General features: G+C 43.0%; 1 protein-coding gene across 4 annotated transcripts in view; it reads left to right on the plus strand.

The window, feature by feature from the left end:
* The window catches only part of LOC134218442 (mitochondrial adenyl nucleotide antiporter SLC25A25), a 93,919-nt gene that overhangs the window by 59,284 nt on the left and 12,291 nt on the right, over positions 1-22,344 (plus strand). Inside the window, exon 1 of one of the 4 annotated variants that reach the window (XM_062697438.1) lies at positions 20,343-21,613. The exons of the other annotated variants lie outside the window; for them this stretch is intronic. Within the exon in view, the coding sequence (XP_062553422.1) occupies positions 21,524-21,613 (90 nt within the window). The 5' untranslated portion in view covers positions 20,343-21,523. Of the gene's footprint in view, positions 1-20,342; positions 21,614-22,344 lie in introns of those variants that run through there. 4 annotated transcript variants of the gene reach the window in all.

Genomic DNA, 22,344 nt, shown 5'->3' on the forward strand with positions numbered 1-22,344 from the left:
TTTTGCACATTGAACGGTGCAAAGTAAGGGCTGCCATAAAAATTGTATTTATCTTGAGTGGAATGCCTTCGTAATTCTAGAAGGCGAGCTCGTACTTTTCAATGTTATTTTCCAGATAATTCTGGTCAATAGTTTACTGATATGTATGTAGTTTTTCTATAGAACCTTATCAAATGTTGTCTGATTTCATCCAGGTCAAAGCTGTATTTAAACAAGAATACGGATTTACAACGCCGAGTTTTTGTTTATCATCAACATTATCTGTGTAGGTTGTATATAGGCACCAAATCTTGGGATTTCTTCGATAGTGGTTATTATTAAAAGGCTAAGGGATACAAAGTTTATAGACATATGTATTTCCCAAAATAAACGAGAAGATATAATTTCTGGGACGAGGATTCAGGATATATGAAAAACTAATGTTGGTCAAACATGAGACACATGCAGTCTCTCAAACGAAAGGTTATTCTAATATTATTCTATCAAAACTTGCGTCATCTATTTATTTTATCGACTACAAACGTCCCTATGTTCCCTCAAATCAAAAAAAAAAAAATGCAATCCACAGACGTAATTTCAGCTATCTGAACGTAATCGCAATCAGTTACATTAATTATAAAAATATCTTTAGCATTTACCCTACGTTGGTGTTGGTAGTGGCTTAGCACTTCACTGTCGATGACAATTATTTTTAAAATCCCTTTATTGCAAAGGCTTTACCTGCTGCATTTGGATCGCTTTTCTATTAAATGGTAATTAGTATGGCCTTCGTTCATCGGCCACATGTTCGATTTTCATGTGTGACCGTTTTTTTTTTCGTTTCAACCTTCTTATGTGCCTGCTTAAAGTTATTCGAAATTATTGTGAACGATTTTTTGTTTGTTTGACAAATCTATTGTTCCAATCGAGCACAATATTTGTAAAGCTAGCTGTATTGCGCCACTCATACATAAATATCTAGTGAATCCAGGCTTTTATCCGAATCATTCAGTATCTAAGAACCTTATGCAGTTCACCGCATCTACCAAGTCGACGCTGCTTCTAAGGATCTGAAGGCTGCACTTCCTTTGGTCAAATCTGGGAGGGCTCGTTGTTTCATCGAGTAGCGTAGATTGATTTAGATCTTACTCTCTTGAGCCGTCAAAATCAGGTCGTTGCAATCGAGAATGTTTACCAACAACTTTGGTGTTCCACAAGGCAGCATTTAAACTTGGACCACTCACTTGCCACTAAAAAGCTCAAAATAATTTTCTTATCACTTGGACCACTGTTATTTGCACTCTTTGTCAACGGTGTATCATTCTTGCTACCATCCGTTTTTTTGTTATTTTAAGGAATTAGGAGGACATCGGACTGGATGGGTCTGCAAAATACGATGCGAACATTTGACACAAGATGCTCCAGAAATTTGCTCCAGCCTCAATGCGAACAAATGTAATGTCACTTCGTAACATCGTAAGAACCAGCCGAAAACTTTTGAATGGAAGCAAACTCATTCAAATGTCTTGGCATCGATGTGGGTAGTGGACTTTCATTTCGCGAACACTACAACAATATTGTCGCCAAAGGCAATCTCAACTAATTTCAAAACAGCAAAAAAAAAAATGTGTTCCATTTTGCCTCTGTTCCAGTGTTGGGAACTGTCCGCAATAACATTTAGGTCTTATACTGTTTACTGTTTTACACTTACTAAAGCAAATAATTGTTTTCGAGATCGTTGAAAAAAATCAAAATTGTTACTTGCGGCTGTTTTTTTTCAGTGTCATGGGACTGATTTTATAATAACGTTTTTACAAGTTATGTACAATTGTGTATTTTTTAAAAACATCTAGTTCTTGAAGAATCCTATATTTTTTTTTCTAACAAATCATTGCTCCAAATCTGAATCGGCAGCGTGAGAGCCGAAATAGTCTCAAATGACATTCCGTGACATTTTTGTAATTTCTCTCTCACGTCTCACACTTTATAGTTAAAACAATGCTCTGTTAGACAACGTTATAGACTCTTTTAAGCGTTGAATGGTCTCTCTGCTGTTCCCTAGTACGGCTATTGCTTGAGAGGAATAACGTGGTTTGGTGTCAATCCCTGCGAATTGGATTTCCCGAATGAAGGCAGTGCCGACAAAGTTCATTCGTTACAGACTTAAATCTTGGTTTGTGCGATCCTTGGAAATTGCTTTCAAGCGAAAGCCTCCTACTAATGAAACCTCCTAAAGTATGAAATAAGACGGTCAATTTCTCAGGCGATGTTTGATGGCAAAACACTTTCTGGAGCCATCAACTGTCCGAAATTGCTCGAACAACCTTAAATTTACGAACCCAAAAGACAACTCAGACAACGTGATTTTCTTTTGATTTTGAATCAATACGCCCAATCAGCCAACGCTTCAACGACTCTTTCAGATAATATGATTTTAATAACTTTGTTTTCGGGTCACTAAACATGTTTCCGAGCAGCTGACTGTTGTTAATTAGATTAGTGATTCATTAAAACTCCTCAACAAACCTCTATTTGGTCGGGGTTTTGCCAAAACGCACAAAACGCGTTTTCGAATAGCTAGTGACACTTTGTTCGTAAAAGAGAACAGAAATTAATTCATATCCATTAATACGTACATTTGGTGTACGATATCAACAGCTACGAGATTGATGGACTGGACATTCGTTACGGTTTGTGATCAAGCGTTGGAGCTGCGTTATAGTTATTCGTTTGTTCTTCATTATCAGCTCGTAAGTGATTCGTGAGTGACTTGTGAAAGACTTTTATTTTTTCTTTTTATACCCATGAGTAACACGTAAATATTTTGTGACTCGTTAGTATCTTGAGTAACTCGTGTGAACATCGTGAGTTAAGAGCTGAGCAGAATGGATACGTATGCGTGCGTTTTGACAATTTTACCATGGGAAAATTGTCAAAACGCACGCAAACGTATCCATTCTGCTCAGCTCTTTACTCTTCAGTACCTCGTGAATAGTTAATCAGTTACTCGTTAGCGGATTATCATTTATATTAGACCAGTACGCCGATTGAAATTTTATGGGCGGCGGCGTGGTGGCGTCACGACGTTGGTGATCGGCGGCGCGGCCTAATTTTATGCATCAAAATTTCTGCGGATTTCTTCAGAAGCTTCCAGGAGTTCCCCCGAAAGTTCCTCCGGAAATTCCTCCGAAAGTTAGTTAAGGACTTCCTCCGGAATTTTTGCTTGAGTTTTCTTCGGGAGGTCCTCCAGGAATTCTTCGGCAATTTCCTCCAGGATTTCCTCCGGAAGTTTGTTCGGAAATTTTTCTTAAAGTTCATCCCGAAATTCTCCGAAAGCTTCTTCGGAAGTTCCTCTATAGGAATTCCTCCGGAAGTTTCTCAGAGGTTTCTCCGAAAGTTCATCCAGAAATTCTTCGGAAAGCTCCTCCAGGATTTCCTTCGGAAGTTTGTTCAGAAATTTTTCTGTTCATTGTAAAATTACTCCAAAATTTTCACCAGAGATTTCATCCAGGAATTCTTCGACAAGCTCCCCCAGGGTTTCCTTCGAAAATTTGTTCAGATTTTTTTCTGGGACTTCATCCAGGAATTCCTCTGGAAGTTCCTCCAGGAATTCCTCGAAAGCTACTCCAGGAATTTCTCCGGAAGTGGAAGGAATTTCTCCAGGAATTTCTGTGGAAGTTTCTATAGGAATTCCCTCAAATTTTTTTTTCTGAAAGTTCAACCCGAAATTCCTACGAAAGTTCATCCAGGAATTGCTCCTTAATTTTTCTTGGAGATCTTTCAGAAATTCTGCTAGGAATTCTACTAGGAGCTACCCCAGAAATTCACATGAGAATTCCTATATACTCACATCCTGTCCATTTCCGTGAATTCTGCCGGAAATTCCTCCAGGTATTTCCCCCAAAATTTATTCACAAAATCTTCTTGAAAATCGTTTAGAAATTTTCTAGGAATTACTACAGGACTTTTTCTGAAAATTACTAAATTCTTTCAAAAATTATCCATTTTTTTCGGGAAGTTCCTTCAGGAATTTCTCCCATGAGGTTCTTAAGGAATTCTCCCAAAAGAATATCCAGCAATTTCCGCGGAATTCTCTATCAAGAATTCTTCCAGAAATCCGTGTATAAACTACCCCAGAAATTTCTCCGAAAATTCCTCGGGAAATTTATTTTGAAATTCCCTCAGAATCACCTCAAGGTATTCTCCAAAAAAAATCAATGAATGGCGATGGGATATTCTTCTTAAAGACGAATTCACGTTCTGAAGAAAAGTCCGAAGGAGGTCCTGAGAGATTTCAAGAAGGAGAGTTTACTGAAGAAATTCTTGAAGAAATTTATGGTTTGAATTCCTGGAGGATTGTTTGGATAAATTCTTGAAGGAATTTTTGATGTAATGTGTGGGTTTTCCTTTGGACTTACTGGAGGAATACTAAAAAAATATCTTATATAAATTAGCTGAAGAAATTTTAAAATTTGAGTATTTTTAAATAAAGTGCATGCGGATTAAAAAAAATCTAAACAAATCAGTATACTCGGCTTTCAGTCACATGAAAATGTTGATAATTTCAAATCATTGCCAACGTTTCGATCCGGGGGTATGGATTAGATCTTCATCAGGGCTTGAGATTAATTAACCTGTCCAACACTTTCTAGGATATTACTTTCTAAACAAATGTTACATCTAATTCTGAAATAATTTCAGACCGGAATACCGAAATAACTTGACAATAAATGTGCTCATATTTTGGACAAGAACTAGGTAAAATTTTTGTAAAAATGTACCAAAACTTACTGTCTTTTAATAACCTTCGGCGTGTTAAAAAAATACTCGGCGGCGTGGTAAATTTTGGCACAGTGGCGCGCCGATTCATTTTAAACGGCGACGACGGCGCACAGGTCTAATTTATGGAATAATCCTTGATCTAAATAACTTATTAGACGCTAATAAGTAAGAGGCCGTACACTTATAACGCAAGCACTTATAGGGGGCGGGATCGTCTGTGATTTTGTTATGCTTCACATGAGTAAAAAATAATGTGTATGAAAAAAAATCTTACAATCTCGATCGGGGAAGGGGATTGAAAAAAACAGAGAAATTCCTTACCTAATAAATGTAAGATTTCTGACTCGTAAATTACTTGTGGAAGCTACTCGTGAGGGATTCAAGAATCGCTTATCAGTTGTAGGGATGTTACAACATTTGCGAATTTCGCGATTTTCTCGGATTTGCTCTTCCAGTCGCAAAAAACGCGATTCTATTAAATGTTGTTGCGAATATCGCGGATTTTGATTTACACTCTTACAAATTGCGATTCTAGAGTCTCCTGAAACTAATTGTTGAAAATGAAATGTTTTTTATATGATTGCATGAGGAGTAAGCAACACATTGGGCTCCAAATTCATCATATCCTTATAATATTTTAGCTATCGTTATGCGGATTGTTGGTTAGAATCCACAGTCCACACGTTATTTGATAGACTGTCTGTTGACCTGACAAATTGATCATATTATAATTCTGCATTACCAAGAAGCCGAATTGTGTTTTGAAATTAGAATTTGTTTGGTTCCACCATCAGTTAAGAGCCGCATACATAGTCAGGCCTCGAAACCCTTCAATTGTCTGTGAAACAGCCATCACGTGTTTTGGCTGAATTTGAAAGTCAGTTTTACTTGGACGTATACTGCCTATGATCGCATATCAGCCCCATCTTTGTTGGATTTCCTATTCGTATACTGCCGTCATACGCATATTTGTCCCATGTTTGCTGGGATTCCCTTTATACATGGGACAGTTATGCGTATAACGGTAGTATAGGGCAAATATGCTTTTGCGGGCCCTATAGCCTATTCAGACAACGAGTTTTATCATTTGGATAAAATAATGTATTGTGATATGGAACTTCAATTTCTTTTCAGTAGAATTTAAATAGAATAGATTGACATCAAAACAATATTTAACAAGTGATAAAGCCTATAGTTTAATTAAGCTATTAGTAATGCAAGGACCCATGTTATTGTAAACTATGAACTTAGCTCGGCTTTACTATTCAAAACATCAATGATCAAAGTATGGATAGATTGAAAGCAACAGTATTGATTTATTGCCTTGAAATGTGATTCTATGTGATAAGGCTATTATTTTTGTTTGTCGCGGTTTTGTTTTTGCAATCGCGGATTGGAATTTGCTTAGTTTGTAACAGCCCTGCAGTTGTTCGTGAGTTGTTTGTTATTCACGACTTTTGAGCAATCCTCGATGTATTCGAGAGATACCCATGAATGGCTCGTGTGTAACTTATGAGCGACTCATCAGTAATTAGTAAATTACTCGTGAATGCATCGTGAGTGACTCGAAAGTAACTGCCAATTATTGGTCATGAATGCTCATGAATGATTTGTGGGTTACTCGTGTGAAATATGATTGCATTGCGAGTAACGTGATTTAATCATAACTGATACGTGAGTAACTTCTGGAAAACTGGTGAGTGGCTTATGAGCTTCTCGTGGATGGTTCATGCGTTACTTTTAATTTACTTTTTAGAGCATCGCAGGATAATAATTGAATTAAGATAATATATAACATAATTAACTAAGATAATTCGAAGGAGTAACTCAAGAAAGATTTGTGTATTGTTCGTGAGTGGTGTGTATGTGTTTAATCTAACCCATTATCAAATGGACAATGGAGGCATAAACAAATTCTGTGATTTTGATTTTGGATACATTGTGATTGTTCGTTGCTTATGATTTTTTAAAGGCTGGCTTGCAGGGCCTGACACCAAACCCCCTAAATTTCCGGAGGACCATTCCTCCTTATTTCCGGTGGACCATGGTGCACAGTTTCACTTAGAGTCCCTCGCTGGCACTCGGACGATGATCAGCCGCCCCTAACATGGGGAACAGACGCTGTTGTGAGCCGATCCTGACATGGAGAACAGACGCTCAATAAGATTTGCACCTCCGGAGAGGAGCAAACCCTTCCTTCCCTGTCAGCATACGACCATAGTTCCCACCGGGGTTGGTTACCCGATCTTCCCTAAGGTTGCTCGTATCCCGGCCAGCACCGCGGGGAGGTAGAGATAGGAGTTGCTGGGTAAGAGGCTAAGGACCGCGAGATGGGGTCTATTTTATTCCTTCAGGTACGCGAAGTACCAATGGTACGCTTTGCCCAGCATTTGCCGTGCCGTGGATACATATTTGGATTACATATTGGAGCAATCTCGTCATAATCATTCCATTTCCGTGTAAATGAAACCGTAAAAGGGAAGGACACTCCGATCAGTACGATCCCCAAATTCCTTCTGATCTATAAATTGCCTATTCTCTGGGGCGTGTTAAAATTGCCTCATCGGATCTGCATCAGATTTCGATAAAATAGCTAAGGTTAACTAGAAAGATTTAGCCAACCAATGCAAATCTGTCTCTTGAAAATGACAAGACTATTTCGTATGTAGAACATAAGCTTTGGAATAACAGAGGGCTTGGTAGTCATATGGCTACTGCTTCTGCCTCATACGCAGGAGGTCGTGGGCTCAATCCCAGGTCCGTTCCATTCTCCTACCTTGTTACTTTCTATATATTTCTAGAACTGGAAATGGACTTCCATACCGCTTCCATTACAATTCCTATACCCTCAACTTGAGAGCTCGTTTCCTACATCCAATTAGAAATTTCATCAGTTGCTTTCTCCTATCTAACACATTGGCAGCTCGTTAACCAAGACGGACCTCTGCCTCTCGAACCAAACCCAAAAATGCCAACAAATTCCGCATGATCTCGTGGCAAGTGCAGAGGTATATTCGGCTTGCAGTACTCGAGTGATTGCATCATCATTTCCTCCCCCTTCCCTACATTGACTTGCATTCTGACGTGGCAGGCGCCAGTATGACCTAACAAATGAGATCACCAGTACTTGTACATTGAAAATAAGTGCTAGTCCCAAGCAAACATCTGTTGGTTCTCTGTGCAAGAACAGTTGATCTGGTCATAATGGAGTAGCATCTACGGGCAGTCAATCAAGCTCAAGCTGTAGAACATAAGCTTTGGAATAACTGTGACAGTTTCAACTGAATCTCGATCGTTCGAATCAGCTTTCAACCCGCTATTCGCAAATCCGATGTTTTTTTTCCACGATCCGATTCATTTCCAGGAGGATACAGTTTCCAGCATAAAAACGATTGGAACATTGCTGTTGGGGCGGTAACCCTGTAGAGGACATCGTCTGCTGTCTGTTTTTTACGGCAACAATCGGCAGGTAAACGTGTAAGTCGGCATTGTCATTGCTACTTGTCTGACTCGTAATTTCACAAAATACAAAAATCAACCGAAATTTGCTCAAGAAGAAAAAAGCAGAACATAACCGCGGTATAAACATTTAATTTGCTCATATCTAGGATTCAAAGATTTTTGTTGGTATTTAAAGTCTGGGATCAAGGGGCCCAGCCTTAGCCCTCCTTAGAGGGTGGCTGGGTTCGATTCCTAATTTTCGTCAATCTAGTCAATTTTCGGATTGAAAATTGTCTCGACTTCCCTGGGCATAAAATTATCATCGTACTAGCCTCATGATATACGAATGCAAAAATGGTAACCTGGCTTAGAAACCTTGCAGTTAATAACTTTTTTTTCTTCTTCTTTATTAAAGAGGCTTTCAGCTCTTGGCTGGTTCACCTCTGGCACAGTTAATAACTGTGGAAGTGCTCAATGAACACTAAGCTGCGAGGCGGCTCTTTCCCAGTGTGGGGATGTAATGCCAATAAGAAGAAGAAAAAGATCAAGTCTGATTCAAATGAAAATAAAACATCTAAACACTTGAGTCATGAATACTTACAACATTTGACAAACCTCTTGAGTTCATCTTATCAATACAAATGCCAATCTAACTTAAAAAGTTGGAAGTTATAAGTTAAAGAATGTACTTTTCAATAAAAAAATCTGTTTCTTTTTGCGTCGCATTTTAAAAGATGAAAGCCAAGACCTCAACCATCAAGATGAGCCAGATTGAATGACATGCTACCGACGCTCAATTTATTCGAATTTCTAAAAATTCCCCAACCAAATCGATAAACAACCGAATCCAAAATTTCGCTTATTGCGCTTCTGTTTCGTCGAGACAGCCGAATAAAGATGTATTTTGAACTTCAATTGAACCGCACCGGTTGTTACCGCCAGCGCTGCGCTGAGCTGCCTCGCAGCTATTTATAAAGAAAAGTTATGCACGGTTTTACCTTCGTCACTGCCAGCTTTCAGTCGCCAACAGATGGTTCTTTTTGGTGATGCAAATCGGTGCATACCTCGGATAACTTGTAATCTACGTTTTGGCCACTTGGTTTTACAGTTTATTGGCATTAGGCCATCTAGGGACAAAGAATCGTCTCCGATTCACGCGAGATTTGAACTCTATCCCTTTGACGTGTTCTTCAACGATAGTTCGCAACTGCATCGACGATTGGTTCAAGCTTTCTTGTGGAGTGTTCTAAGCTTAGGGGAAAATTGTTTTCCTCCAAGTTGACATGATTTACTCGCTGGGTCATATAAATTCCGTAAGTTAACTCCTTCCTCGCGAAGGTACCTTATCTTATCGTGTGAAGAAATTGCATGCGTCACTCCGTTGACGCTTATCGTTGTCTTCTTCCGCTTGACGTCAATTAAAGTGGTTCTAGCGAACTGTCGAAATATTTTTAATTACAGAAATTACCTCCGAAAATGGAAATTCATGGACATGTAAATGGGTACTGGCTTCGTTTCATTGAACATCACATGGCGGTCCTCGTGACCATGATCCTGCCGGCTCGGATCATCCATTATTGTAATAAATCCCTGCAAGTGACGGTCATGGTTGGTTGCGTCGTTCCGGATTTTAATAAGCTGCTACATTATACGCAGTCAAGCTGGTCCTACACTGTCTAACTGGCTTATCATCGTACGTATCCGCAACCACAGAGGCACATTGGAATAGTTCCCTGGAGAATTGATAGTACCGAGAGTACATACTTCGAAAGGTATGGAGATCACTGTAATGAGAACTGTGTATGCGTTGTTTATCAGCCAAATATTTTTGGACAATATTTGAAATTTTTGAGCGTGTGTGGTTTGTCCATCTATGTTTGCCATTCCAGAGGTTTTGTGTATTTAGGCAAGGTGGAGAATTGGTAGTGGAATGTTGTTGAATAGAATCGTTTTCAAGTTGAGCAGATTTACAAATTTTTATAATTCATATTGCTAACTGCATTATATTTCGTTGTATTTCATTGTCTGTTGCATACCTGCCAACAAAAAAAATAACAAAAATATGAATCAGGTCGTATCAATGTCATCATAGGTGAATTGATTAGAACTATCCATCCATAATCCAAGTTCGATGCAAGGTGTTTATTTAATTACCAGTCATGCAGTTCGGCGCGTGGGGACGATCAATCCCACAATTAACAACAGTACCTACCATGTGTCTGACTCGGAAAGATGTTATGAGACGATTCGGATCTTCAGATCTCAATACTACTCGTTTTTTTAAAGTAAACAATTTGCTCCCATATGGAGTAAATCGATCCCTCAGATTACGTAGCAATCAACGATCGATGCAAGATAGATTTGGCCTGTGTCGAAACTGGCTTGATCCGATTTAAATCGGTTAGAAAAGCGATCGCAATCGTCTGCGAAGTAGGTACGAAGTGCATCCCTATCTCAGTGGCAGAATGAAATACACCCACTAGTGCGGTTGGTGATTTATTGCAATGACTGTACTTTTTGGGGTGGCGGATGAAGTGAGGCATGACTGTACGTTGCAGGTAGAAACAAAAAAGTTCGTTATTTTAACGACATTTCGACTTTCATCGAAATGTGGTAGTGAGAAATGTGCACACCACATCCTCATTCGGTCGAATGAAGCTATGTATGCGAGGGTAAGCAAATAAAAGTAACTCATGAGGTAATCTATGTCAATAGCATTTTCATTCAGAGGCTTGTTTCAATTAGTGTCCATGTAAATCGATTTTTAATTGTTTCCTATGAAATTTGATATATCAAATTGTTGATTCAACATGACACGACAGAAGAATCATATTTCGTTAATTTCTATATGAGAGCACGGGTAAACTTTTCGAACCATTCCCCTTATCAATTGACGATTGCTTGACACACAGAAACCATCTATCATGTTCAGTATTTGCAACCTTGATAGACGATTTCACACGAAAAGAGCTGTCGGTTCGTTATTTATTCGCTGCGTTTGTATTTGTGGCTTATTTCAGTTCACTAAAGGAGAAAAAAATGAAATGTAGATTCCAACCACAAAGAGCTTGAACCCATTTCCTCGAAAACGAAACTCGTGATCAGCTGAGAACGGAGCAAAATGTCACAGTAATTAACACTCGAATTTATTAGCATCGTCGTTGTTTGAACAACAGAATTTCGGTATGAACCGGATAGGATAGATGGTGTCCGAAGAAATGGTACTGATTGGCTGTGACAGACGATTGGTTTTGAGGGTAATTTAGTTATCACTCATCAAGCTTATCTACCTATTCGATTTACCTATATGTAATGGAAATTTCTTATTTTCACCATTTTCTTTAGTATGTTTCGATGTCATATTCGTAATAGAATAATAGTTCAATAGTAAATGTGTCGTCATTTGGATTTAGAGTTTATGGAAATAGTTCAAATCAGATGTCAGAATAGTTGTCAGATGCAACCAGAAGCCTGTCGTGTGAAAAAATTGAATTCACTGTAAATTTAGACATCATCTGAGAAATCTTTGCCTTAACATACAACGTATACACACTACCACCGAACTTTGGCGCTTGGATCGATCCGGTTTAATATTTCGCAAAGCGATGACAGGCCCAGCCTTCCTGACTCGTACTCCCATGTCGATCCCACCCACGTAACGCTGGATAGATACCTTGGCGTGTTGTTAGTTCCACCATGGTCACATTATCAGTTACAAGAAAATCCAACGAATACCTTCCCCAATACCCAACTCAGTGGTACTCATAAGGGTGTCGCTGAGTCGGGGGCCTCTCATTAAGTAAGTACTACATCAGCATTTCTTTCCCCTCCCAAGTTGCGATGAAGATGGTCATGGCCAGGAGTAGTAATTCTCATGCTTTTGTGATTTTTGTCCTAGATTGAAATCAAAGACCACACCCACCTTGATATCTGATAGTAATCTGAATGGAGATTTCAAAAGAATCCGCCATCGTAATTCCGCCTTCCAACGCAATCAGGTCGTCAACATAATGAAGGCCTTGGACCCCCTCCACTGGCTACCGAAAAATTTGAAGGGCTGTTCCCGTTGACACTCAACGACCTGGTCATGCTGACGTTGATGGTGAGACCCGCCGCAAAGGAGCGCACGGCCAAGTCGTTGAGCATAGCAGAGCGTCGCTGTACTAACAAAGCACATCGTCATGGTAGATCCTTGCCTCACATAAGCGGACATGAGGTCAGACAAAGCTCTACTACAGAATACCCTCTAGATGAATGAATAGCACCTAAAAATACAGTTCCAACTTGTTTACCTGCTCCAGGATAATTTGTCGCCTAGGGTCACCCTTGAGCGTCTCCGTAGACAGCCGATTAATTTCGGTGGCTCTTTTGGATTTCATGTTTCGGATAGCTGCTTCTTGAAGAATACTGGCTGAAACTTGAAGAAGCTGTTCGAAGTATTCTAACCAAAATTCTGCTGTTCATGTCGGTGAGTGACTGACCTATCGTGACTCTCGACCGCTCCTCCCAGCTTTGTGAGACATCGCACAGGAGGCGATAATCTCCTTTTGTTGAAACCTCCTCATCGGCCATCAAGTCCGTTGTCCATACACCGCTGACGGGACTCTTATTTAATAGACCTGTGCACTGATTGATATTTAACCGGCAACGGTGTGACAGATCATTTTCAGCCAGCGGCGGCGACGTGGTGGAGTCATGCCGTTGATGATCTCTTTGGAAGTTCCTCCGGGAGTTCGTCCTGAAATTTCCTCCGTAAGTTCCTTCAGCAATTCTCCCGGAAGTTCTTTTAGGAATTACGCTGGAATTGCGCACCGATTGACATTTTATCCGCGGCGGCGTGACAGATCATTTTCAAACAGCGGTGGCGGCGTGGTGGAGTCACGCCGTTTATGATCGGCGACAGCGCGGCGGCCTGGGTCGGCGTGAACTAATTTCATGCTCCCAAAACTCTCCGGAAATTTTTTAGAATTTTCTCAACGAGTTTATTGAAAAATTTATCCAGAAATTTCTATAGACAGCCCTCCAGATATTCATCCGGAAGTTCCTCCAGGAATTTCTCCGGAAATCCCTCCATTAATTGCACCGGAAAATCCTCCAGGAATTCATCCGGAAGTTCCTCCAGAAGTTCCTCCACGAATTCCTCCGGAAGTTCCTCCAGAGAATCCTCCGGGTATTCCTCCGGATGTTCCTCCAGGAATTCCTCCGGAAGTTCCTCCAGATATTCCTCCGGAAGTTTTCTAGGAATTCCTTCGGGAGTTCCCCCAGGTATTCCTCCGGATGTACCTCCAGGAATTCCTCCGGAAGTTTTCTAGGAATTCATCCGGAAGTTTCTCTAGAAATTCCTCCGGAAGTTCCTCCGGAAGTTCCTCAAGGAATTCCTCCGGAAGTTCCACCAGGAATTCCCCCGGAAGTTCCACCAGGAATTCCTCCGGAAGTTCCACCAGGAATTCCTCCGAAGTTCCTCCAGGAATTCCTCCGAAGTTCCTCCAGGAATTCCTCCGAAGTTCCTCCAGGAATTCCTCCGAAGTTCCTACAGGAATTCCTCCGGAAGTTCCTCCAGGAATTCCTCCGGAAGTTCCTCCAGGAATTCCTCCGGAAGTTCCTCCAGGAATTCCTCCGGAAGTTCCTCCAGGAATTCCTCCGGAAGTTCCTCCAGGAATTCCTCCGGAAGTTCCTCCAGGAATTCCTCCGGAAGTTCCACCAGGAATTACTCCGGAAGTTCCACCAAGAATTCCTCCGGAAGTTCCACCAAGAATTCCTCTGGAAGTTCCACCAGGAATTCCTCTGGAAGTTCCTCCAGGAATTCCTTCAGAAGTTCTTCCAGGAATTCCTCTGGAAGTTGCTCCAGGAATTCCTCCGGAAGTTCATCCAGGAATTTCTCCGGAAGTTACTTCAGGAATTCTTCCGGAAGTTCCTTCAGGATTTCCTTCGGAAGTTCCTCCAGGAATTCTTCAGGAATTCCTTTGGAAGTTCCTCCCGGAATTCTTCATTCGGAAGTTCTTCTAGGAATTCCTCCGGAAGTTCCTTCAGGAATTTCTCCGGAAGTTCCTCCAGGAATTTCTCTGGAAGTTCATCCAAGAATTCCCCTGGAAGTTCCTCCAGGAATTCCTCCGGAAGTTCCTCCAGGAATACCTCCGGAAGTTCATTCAGAAAGCCCTCCTGAAGTTCCTTCAGGAATTCCTCCGGAAGTTCCTCCAAGAATTTCTCCAGAAGTTCCTTCAGGAATTCCTCCAGAAGTTCTTCCAGGAATTCCTCCGAAAGTTCCTCCAGGAATTCCTCCGGAAGTTCCTCCAGGAATTCCTCCGGAAGTTCCTCCAGGAATTCCTCCGGAAGTTCCTCCAGGAATTCCTCCGGAAGTTCCTCCAGGAATTCCTCCGGAAGTTCCTCCAGGAATTCCTCCGGAAGTTCCTCCAGGAATTCCTCCGGAAGTTCCTCCAGGAATTCCTCCGAAGTTCCTCCAGGAATTCCTCCGAAGTTCCTCCAGGAATTCCTCCGAAGTTCCTCCAGGAATTCCTCCGGAAGTTCCTCCAGGAATTCCTCCGAAGTTCCTCCAGGAATTCCTCCGAAGTTCCTCCAGGATTTCCTCCGGAAGCTTCCCAAGAATTCCTCCGGAAGTTCCTCTAGGAATTCTTCCGGAAGTTCCTCGAGGAATTCCTCCGGAAGTTCCTATGGAATTCCTCCGGAAGTTGCTCCAGGAATTCCTCCGGAAGTTGCTCCAGGAATTCCTCCGGAAGTTGCTCCAGGAATTGCTCCGGTAGTTTCTCCAGGAATTCCTCCGAAGTTGCTCCAGGAATTCCTCCGAAGTTCCTCCAGGAATTCCTCCGAAGTTCCTCCAGGAATTCCTCCGGAAGTTCCTCCAGGAATTCCTCCAGAAGTTCCTCCAGGAATTCCTCCGGAAGTTCCTCCAGGAATTCCTCCGAAGTTCCTCCAGGAATTCCTCCGGAAGTTCCTCCAGGAATTCCTCCGAAGTTCCTCCAGGAATTCCTCCGGAAGTTCCTCCAGGAATTCCTCCGAAGTTCCTCCAGGAATTCCTCCGGAAGTTCCTCCAGGAATTCCTCCGAAGTTCCTCCAGGAATTCCTCCGAAGTTCCTCCAGGAATTCCTCCGGAAGTTCCTCCAGGAATTCCTCCGGAAGTTCCTCCAGGAATTCCTCCGGAAGTTCCTCCAGGAATTCCTCCGGAAGTTCCTCCAGGAATTCCTCCGGAAGTTCCTCCAGGAATTCCTCCGGAAGTTCCTTCCTCCAGGAATTCCTCCGGAAGTTCCTCCAGGAATTCCTCCGGAAGTTCCTCCAGGAGTTCCTCCGAAGTTCCTCCAGGAATTCCTCCGAAGTTCCTCCAGGAATTCCTCCAGAAGTTCCTCCAGGAATTCCTCCGGAAGTTCCTCCAGGAATTCCTCCGGAAGTTCCTCCAGGAATTCCTCCGGAAGTTCCTCCAGGAATTCCTCCGGAAGTTCCTCCAGGAATTCCTCCGGAAGTTCCTCCAGGAATTCCTCCGGAAGTTCCTCCAGGAATTCCTCCTGAAGTTCCTCCAGGAATTCCTCTCCTCCAGGAAGTCGGCCGGAAGTGCCTCCAGGCATTCCTCCGAAGTTCCTCCAGGAATTCCTCCGGAAGTTCCTCCAGGAATTCCTCCGGAAGTTCCTCCAGGAATTCCTCCGAAGTTCCTCCAGGAATTCCTCCGAAGTTCCTCCAGGAATTCCTCCGAAGTTCCTCCAGGAATTCCTCCGAAGTTCCTCCAGGAATTCCTCCGAAGTTCCTCCAGGAATTCCTCCGGAAGTTCCTCCAGGAATTCCTCCGGAAGTTCCTCCAGGAATTCCTCCGAAGTTCCTCCAGGAATTCCTCCGAAGTTCCTCCAGGAATTCCTCCGGAAGTTCCTCCAGGAATTCCTCCGGAAGTTCCTCCAGGAATTCCTCCGGAAGTTCCTCCAGGAATTCCTCCGGAAGTTCCTCCAGGAATTCCTCCGAAGTTCCTCCAGGAATTCCTCCGGAAGTTCCTTCCAGGAATTCCTCCGGAAGTTCCTCCAGAATTCCTCCGGAAGTTCCTCCAGAAATTCCTCCGAAGTTCCTCCAGGAATTCCTCCGGAAGTTCCTCCAGGAATTCCTTCGGAAGTTCCGCCAAGAATTCCTTCGTAGCTCCTCTAGGAATTCCTCCGGAAGTTCTCCAGGAATTCCTCCTGAAGTTCCTCCAGGAATTCCTCCGGAAGTTCCTCCAGGAATTCCTCCGGAAGTTCCTCCAGGAATTCCTCCGAAGTTCCTCCAGGAATTCCTCCGAAGTTCCTCCAGGAATTCCTCCGGAAGTTCCTCCAGGAATTCCTCCGGAAGTTCCTCCAGGAATTCCTCCGGAAGTTCCTCCAGGAATTCCTCCGGAAGTTCCTTCCAGGAATTCCTCCGAAGTTCCTCCAGGAATTCCTCCGGAAGTTCCTCCAGGAATTCCTCCGAAGTTCCTCCAGGAATTCCTCCGGAAGTTCCTCCAGGAATTCCTCCGGAAGTTCCTCCAGGAATTCCTCCGGAAGTTCCTCCAGGAATTCCTCCGGAAGTTCCTCCAGGAATTCCTCCGAAGTTCCTCCAGGAATTCCTCCGGAAGTTCCTCCAGGAATTCCTCCGGAAGTTCCTCCAGGAATTCCTCCGAAGTTCCTCCAGGAATTCCTCCGGAAGTTCCTCCAGGAATTCCTCCGAAGTTCCTCCAGGAATTCCTCCGAAGTTCCTCCAGGAGTTTCTCCGGAAGTTCCTCCAGGAATTCCTCCGGAAGTTCCTCCAGGAATTCCTCCGGAAGTTCCTCCAGGAATTCCTCCGGAAGTTCCTCCAGGAATTCCTCCGGAAGTTCCTCCAGGAATTTCTCCGGAAGTTCCTCCAGGAATTTCTCCGGAAGTTCCTCCGGAATTTCTCCGGAAGTTCCTCCAGGAATTTCTTCGGAAGTTCCTCCAGGAATTTCTCCGGAAGTTCCTCCAGGAATTTCTCCGGAAGTTCCTCCAGGAATTTCTCCGGAAGTTCCTCCAGGAATTCCTCCGGAAGTTCCTCCAGGAATTCCTCCGGAAGTTCCTCCAGGAATTCTTTCAGGAATTCCTCCGGAAGCTCCTCCAGGAATTCCTCCAGAAGTTCCTCCAGGAATTCCTCCGGAAGCTCCTCCAGGAATTCCCCCGGAAGTTCCTCCAAGAATTCCCCCGGAAATTCCTCCAGGAATTCCCCCGGAAGTTCCTCCAGGAATTCCTCCGGAAGTTCCTCCAGGAATCCCTCCGGAAGTTCCTTCAGAAATTCCTCCGGAAGTTCCTTCAGAAATTCCTTCGGAAGTATCTCTAGCAATTCCTCCGGAAGTTTCACCGGGACTTCCTCCTGAAGTTCCTCCAGGAATTCCTCCGAAAGTTCCTCCAGGAATTCCTCCGGAAGTTCCTCCAGGAATTCCTCCGGAAGTTCCTCCAGGAATTCCTCCGGAAGTTCCTCCAGGAATTCCTCCAGAAGTTCCTCCAGGAATTCCTCCGGAAGTTCCTCCAGGAATTCCTCCGGAAGTTCCTCCAGGAATTTCTCCGGAAGTTCCTCCAGGAGTTCGTCCGGAAGTTCCTCCAGGAATTTCTCCGGAAGTTCCTCCAGAAATTCCTCTGGAAGTTCCACCAGGAATTTCTCCGGGAGCTCCTCCAGGAATTCCGTTGGAAGTTCCTCCAGGAAGTTCCTCCAGGAATTTCTCCGGAAGTTCCTCCAGGAGTTCGTCCGGAAGTTCCTCCAGGAATTTCTCCGGAAGTTCCTCCAGGAATTCCTCCGGAAGTTCCTCCAGGAATTCCTCCGGAAGTTCCTCCAGGAATTCCTCCGGAAGTTCCTCCAGGAATTCCTCCGGAAGTTCCTCCAGGAATCCTCCGAAGTTCCTTCCAGGAATTCCTCCGGAAGTTGCTCCAGGACTTCCTCCGAAGTTTCTCCAGGAATAGCACCGAAAGTTCCTCCAGGAATTCCTCCGGAAGTTACTCCAGGAATTCCTCCGGAAGTTCATCCAGGAATTCCTCCGGAAGTTCCTCCAGGAATTCCTCCGGAAGTTCCTCCAGAAATTCCTCCGGAAGTTCCTCCAGGAATTCCTCCGGAAGTTCCTCCAGGAATTCCTCCGGAAGTTCCTCCAGGAATTCCTCCGGAAGTTCCTCCAGGAATTCCTCCGGAAGTTCCTCCAGGAATTCCTCCGGAAGTTCCTCCAGGAATTCCTCCGGAAGTTCCTCCAGGAATTCCTCCGAAGTTCCTCCAGGAATTCCTCCGGAAGTTCCTCCAGGAATTCCTCCGGAAGTTCCTCCAGGAATTCCTCCGGAAGTTCCTCCAGGAATTCCTCCGGAAGTTCCTCCAGGAATTCCTCCGGAAGTTCCTCCAAGAATTCCTCCGGGAATTCCTCCAGGAATTCCTCCGAAAGTTCATCCAGGAATACCTCGGGAAGTTCCTCTAGGGATTCCTCGCGAAGTTTCTCTAGGGATTCCTCGAGAAGTTCCTCCAGGAATACGTCCGGAAGTTCCTCAAGGAAACCTCGTCGTATCCCGTAGTGGGCATCACATTGCCGTCTCTCAGGTAACCAAGAGAGAACGTTCGTGGTTTTAATTTGTTATTTGTTACATGTTGATTTTGTTTATTATTGTTCGTATAAAATAATTGTAACGCGGGGCTGTTGCAGGCTTTTGACTTCAAATACCGATGGATGACTGAAACATATTTCTTTCCGTTTTTTCATCACTTTGACGGCCCCGTCCTGATTTTGTAATCAAGTTATCGAGTATTATTGTAGTAATACGTGCGCAAAACAAACTAGTTCACAATGTTTTGCTTGCATCACATGTTCTAAACCTTAGGATCAGAATATGAAATGAAATATATCCCATCGAAGGGAAAGTTGTTACCTCCAATATATTTTTCAAATCAATATCTTCCACATAATGTACATATTCACATATGAGATTTCAGAACACAGAGTTTTTGCTAGATTCTACGAGAAATCATAAATATTTCTTCACGGAACTAAATACAAGTTTTTTAACAGGGAAGGCATCCTCCGTTTTTTTAATCAACTCAGTTTGATGAATTATCTTGATGTCTAAAAGTATGTGTACAAAAAAGTAAGTTTCACTATTTTTGTACTTAGCTTTGATCGATTTTCCCGCAAATAATTGCATTAGCAGCAGAATTCAGTCTATGTTCTTTGCTGATAAAAAGTTTTTAGCTAGATTTAAGATGATTGCTTTCCTGAATTATGACTGAAATACTTTTGATACAGTGTAGTATATCTGCAAAAAATGTCTCAGTTGTGAATCTGTTGAAAATAATAAACGCAATGAAGCGTTGTTCGAAAATATTATTTAAAAAAAAACAGAATTATCCACCAGAATTATATTTTCAAAAGCGAAAAATTTGTTGCAAGCAAATCGGATGAGGCGCTAAGGACAAAAAAGTGTGTCTCACATTTTTTGTACACACACAGACACGTACGTACATACATACACACATACAGACATAACCTCAATTCGTGGAGCTGAGTCGATTGGTATATAACACTATGGGTCTCCGAGCCTTATATCAAAAGTTCGGTTTTGGAGTGATCCTATAGCCTTTACGTATACTTAGTATACGCGAAAGGCAAAAATAGAATACATTTTAATAATGGTATCTATTTCTCTATCAGTGCTTCTTATCTGTTTTGCCTAGTTTAATTCCCGACTAATGCAACGACGCAACTGGATGGATTATTCTGTGTTTTTAAATTCACTTTTGGACTTACTGGCAAGCTATCAGTGTATTGTATTCGAAGAAAATTCTGGCATTTTCTACCCCGAAACCTTACTTTTAGCCTCTACTGTTCCGCTCTTCAACATTAATACCAAGCATCGGCATTTTTATACAATCCACAACGAAACAGAACCAAACACACCTACGATGCTAACTACATGTGCTAAACTGGCCTGGGGGCTGGCGGCAGGCAGACAAGCGCACTTCAGGCAGACACATAGCTAACGATATACAGAAGAGTATAAAACCGGGAAATACGGAGGAGCGAGCATTCACGTGCTTTTACGTAACGAACAAACCCACACAAAGTACGCTCTCAGGCAAGCCCCGTTGCTGGTGTGTGCGCCTGGGACGGAGCTCGAACCAAAGGCAGCTCGCCTTCATCGTTCGTCCATCAGTCAGTAGTAGTACGCGCGCTTTCGTAGATCGAAACACCGTAGCAGCTCGGCAACGGCACTAAATTGCAGTCACCATTTGTCTCTCAGAGGTACCACAGAAAGAGCTACATATCGACGGTTGACACTCAGCGCTTGGTACCTAATAAGAGGAAGTGTCTGCTGCAGCTTTCAGTTTGAATCTAGCTGCCGAAAAGACTGGACGGGTTCGTGGTTCCTTCCATACACCAACGTCAAAAGAAGTGCATTCAGTTGCATTAGGATCTGGAATCCGGTGAAGAACCACGCCATATCAAAAGCATCACAACGAAGTATCCCACGAGCTTAAAGAAACAGGAAAAGAATAGTCTGCTTTTTATTACCTGATTAGTGAATAGGAAGAGTTTTATTGTTCGTTGAATTTTTAAATGCATGAACAATGTCTTTCTGGCGAAGAAATGCGGTTATAGCTGCGATATTCGAAGGTTGACTCGCAGTCAGTTCAGTTAGTGCAATATAAGTCCTGCCAACCGTTTTTTCCCTCCGTGCAAGATTGCTGGTAGTGTGGTTAGCAATACAGCGACGCAAGACAAACACATCCAGACGAAGAACAGTGAACGTTTTCTGAATATAACAAAATTTTAAAGCGCTGTTGCTAAGTGAAAAACCGGTTTGCACGCGGTCGTTGAAGCCGCGTTGAAACAGCTGTTCGACAGTACATATATGAAGTGCGGTTTGAGGCAGGCCCACATAAAAAATTAAAGCTGAACAAAGCATACAGAAGAAGCGTGTGTAGACGTACAACTAGTCAACTAAGAAGCAGGTCTCGTTCAAAAAGTGAAGCCAAGTGCATTAATCCCCCCAACAGTATATAGACTAACGACGAAAGGCCACGTGCGAGCCTTGTATATCAAATAATTTGGAGGAATTTAGTGTGTGCGTTTCCCAAGGTGGAATTGAAGATAAAACGCATTGTGATATTAGCGTGTATTGGTGCTCTCTTTCCGTCCCTTCCTATCCAACCTGACGTCTCCCGGAACCTAACCGGGCAGTTAATCGAAGGGCACAGATTACGTTATCTTGCGAAATAGTTGAACCACTCGTGCGGCGGTTTGACCCCCATTTCTAAACTGGTGTGTTGCTGGTCTGTCTCGTGCGGACCTGTGCAATATCGACTCCCATTCCGGCGGAGAAGGCTTCAAAATTGATCCCAACATGGCACTGGAACAGAACAACGCTCCAATCCACGTCACTGGTGATGTGCTGGAGGACTTCGTCCACATCTTCCGGGAGCTGCTTTCAAAGGTAAATCACGGCCGGGGTCATTATTTGTGTGTCGCGGGAATCATTGTTGCGTCCGGCGATGGGTCCACTAACAACAAAAAAGAACCATTTGTGTACAGATTCGGTGTAGAATGCTTTGTGCTGGAGAATGATTGAAATTTTACGCGCCAAACTGGTTACATGGCGATTAGTCATCAAATCGAGCCGTGTTCAAAGTGCGTCAGCCATAGCAGTAAGTGGTTTGATGAAGTCATCATTCCAGAGCAATTCGCTTATGTACTTATATTAGTCAGAGTTCCGTTTCTTCGTGGAAGGAAAAATAGTTGGAATTTTTGTTTATGGAAATGATGCTCGTTGGGGACCGGTTTGGGGGTGTTTGCGTAAACAACCAAAGATTAGGATCGAACCTGTTCGAACCGGTTCGGATGTACGGCGGGGATTTACGCTGCTCATTTTTATGTCTGGAAGATAACCTGAATGCTTTCTGATGCGGCAGGATAAGCCCGGCGGCGCTGGGGAAAAGTGCTAAGCTGGCTGATAAGGCGGGCTCTAGTGGGACATAATGGGCTTTTCCGATTGGTCGACTGCCAACCGGACATGTGGGATTTTAACGAAAGTTGAGCGATACGGGATAGGGATGGAAAATATTATTATCAAAATAGGCATCAGCTATGCTTTAGCACTTATTTTTATTTGCGTATTTGTGTCGTAGCAGTTGTATCATGTTGTTGTTGTTGTTGTTTAATAAGAAT

This window comes from Armigeres subalbatus, chromosome 2 (genome assembly GCF_024139115.2).
Source record: "Armigeres subalbatus isolate Guangzhou_Male chromosome 2, GZ_Asu_2, whole genome shotgun sequence".
Taxonomy (NCBI): domain Eukaryota; kingdom Metazoa; phylum Arthropoda; class Insecta; order Diptera; family Culicidae; genus Armigeres; species Armigeres subalbatus.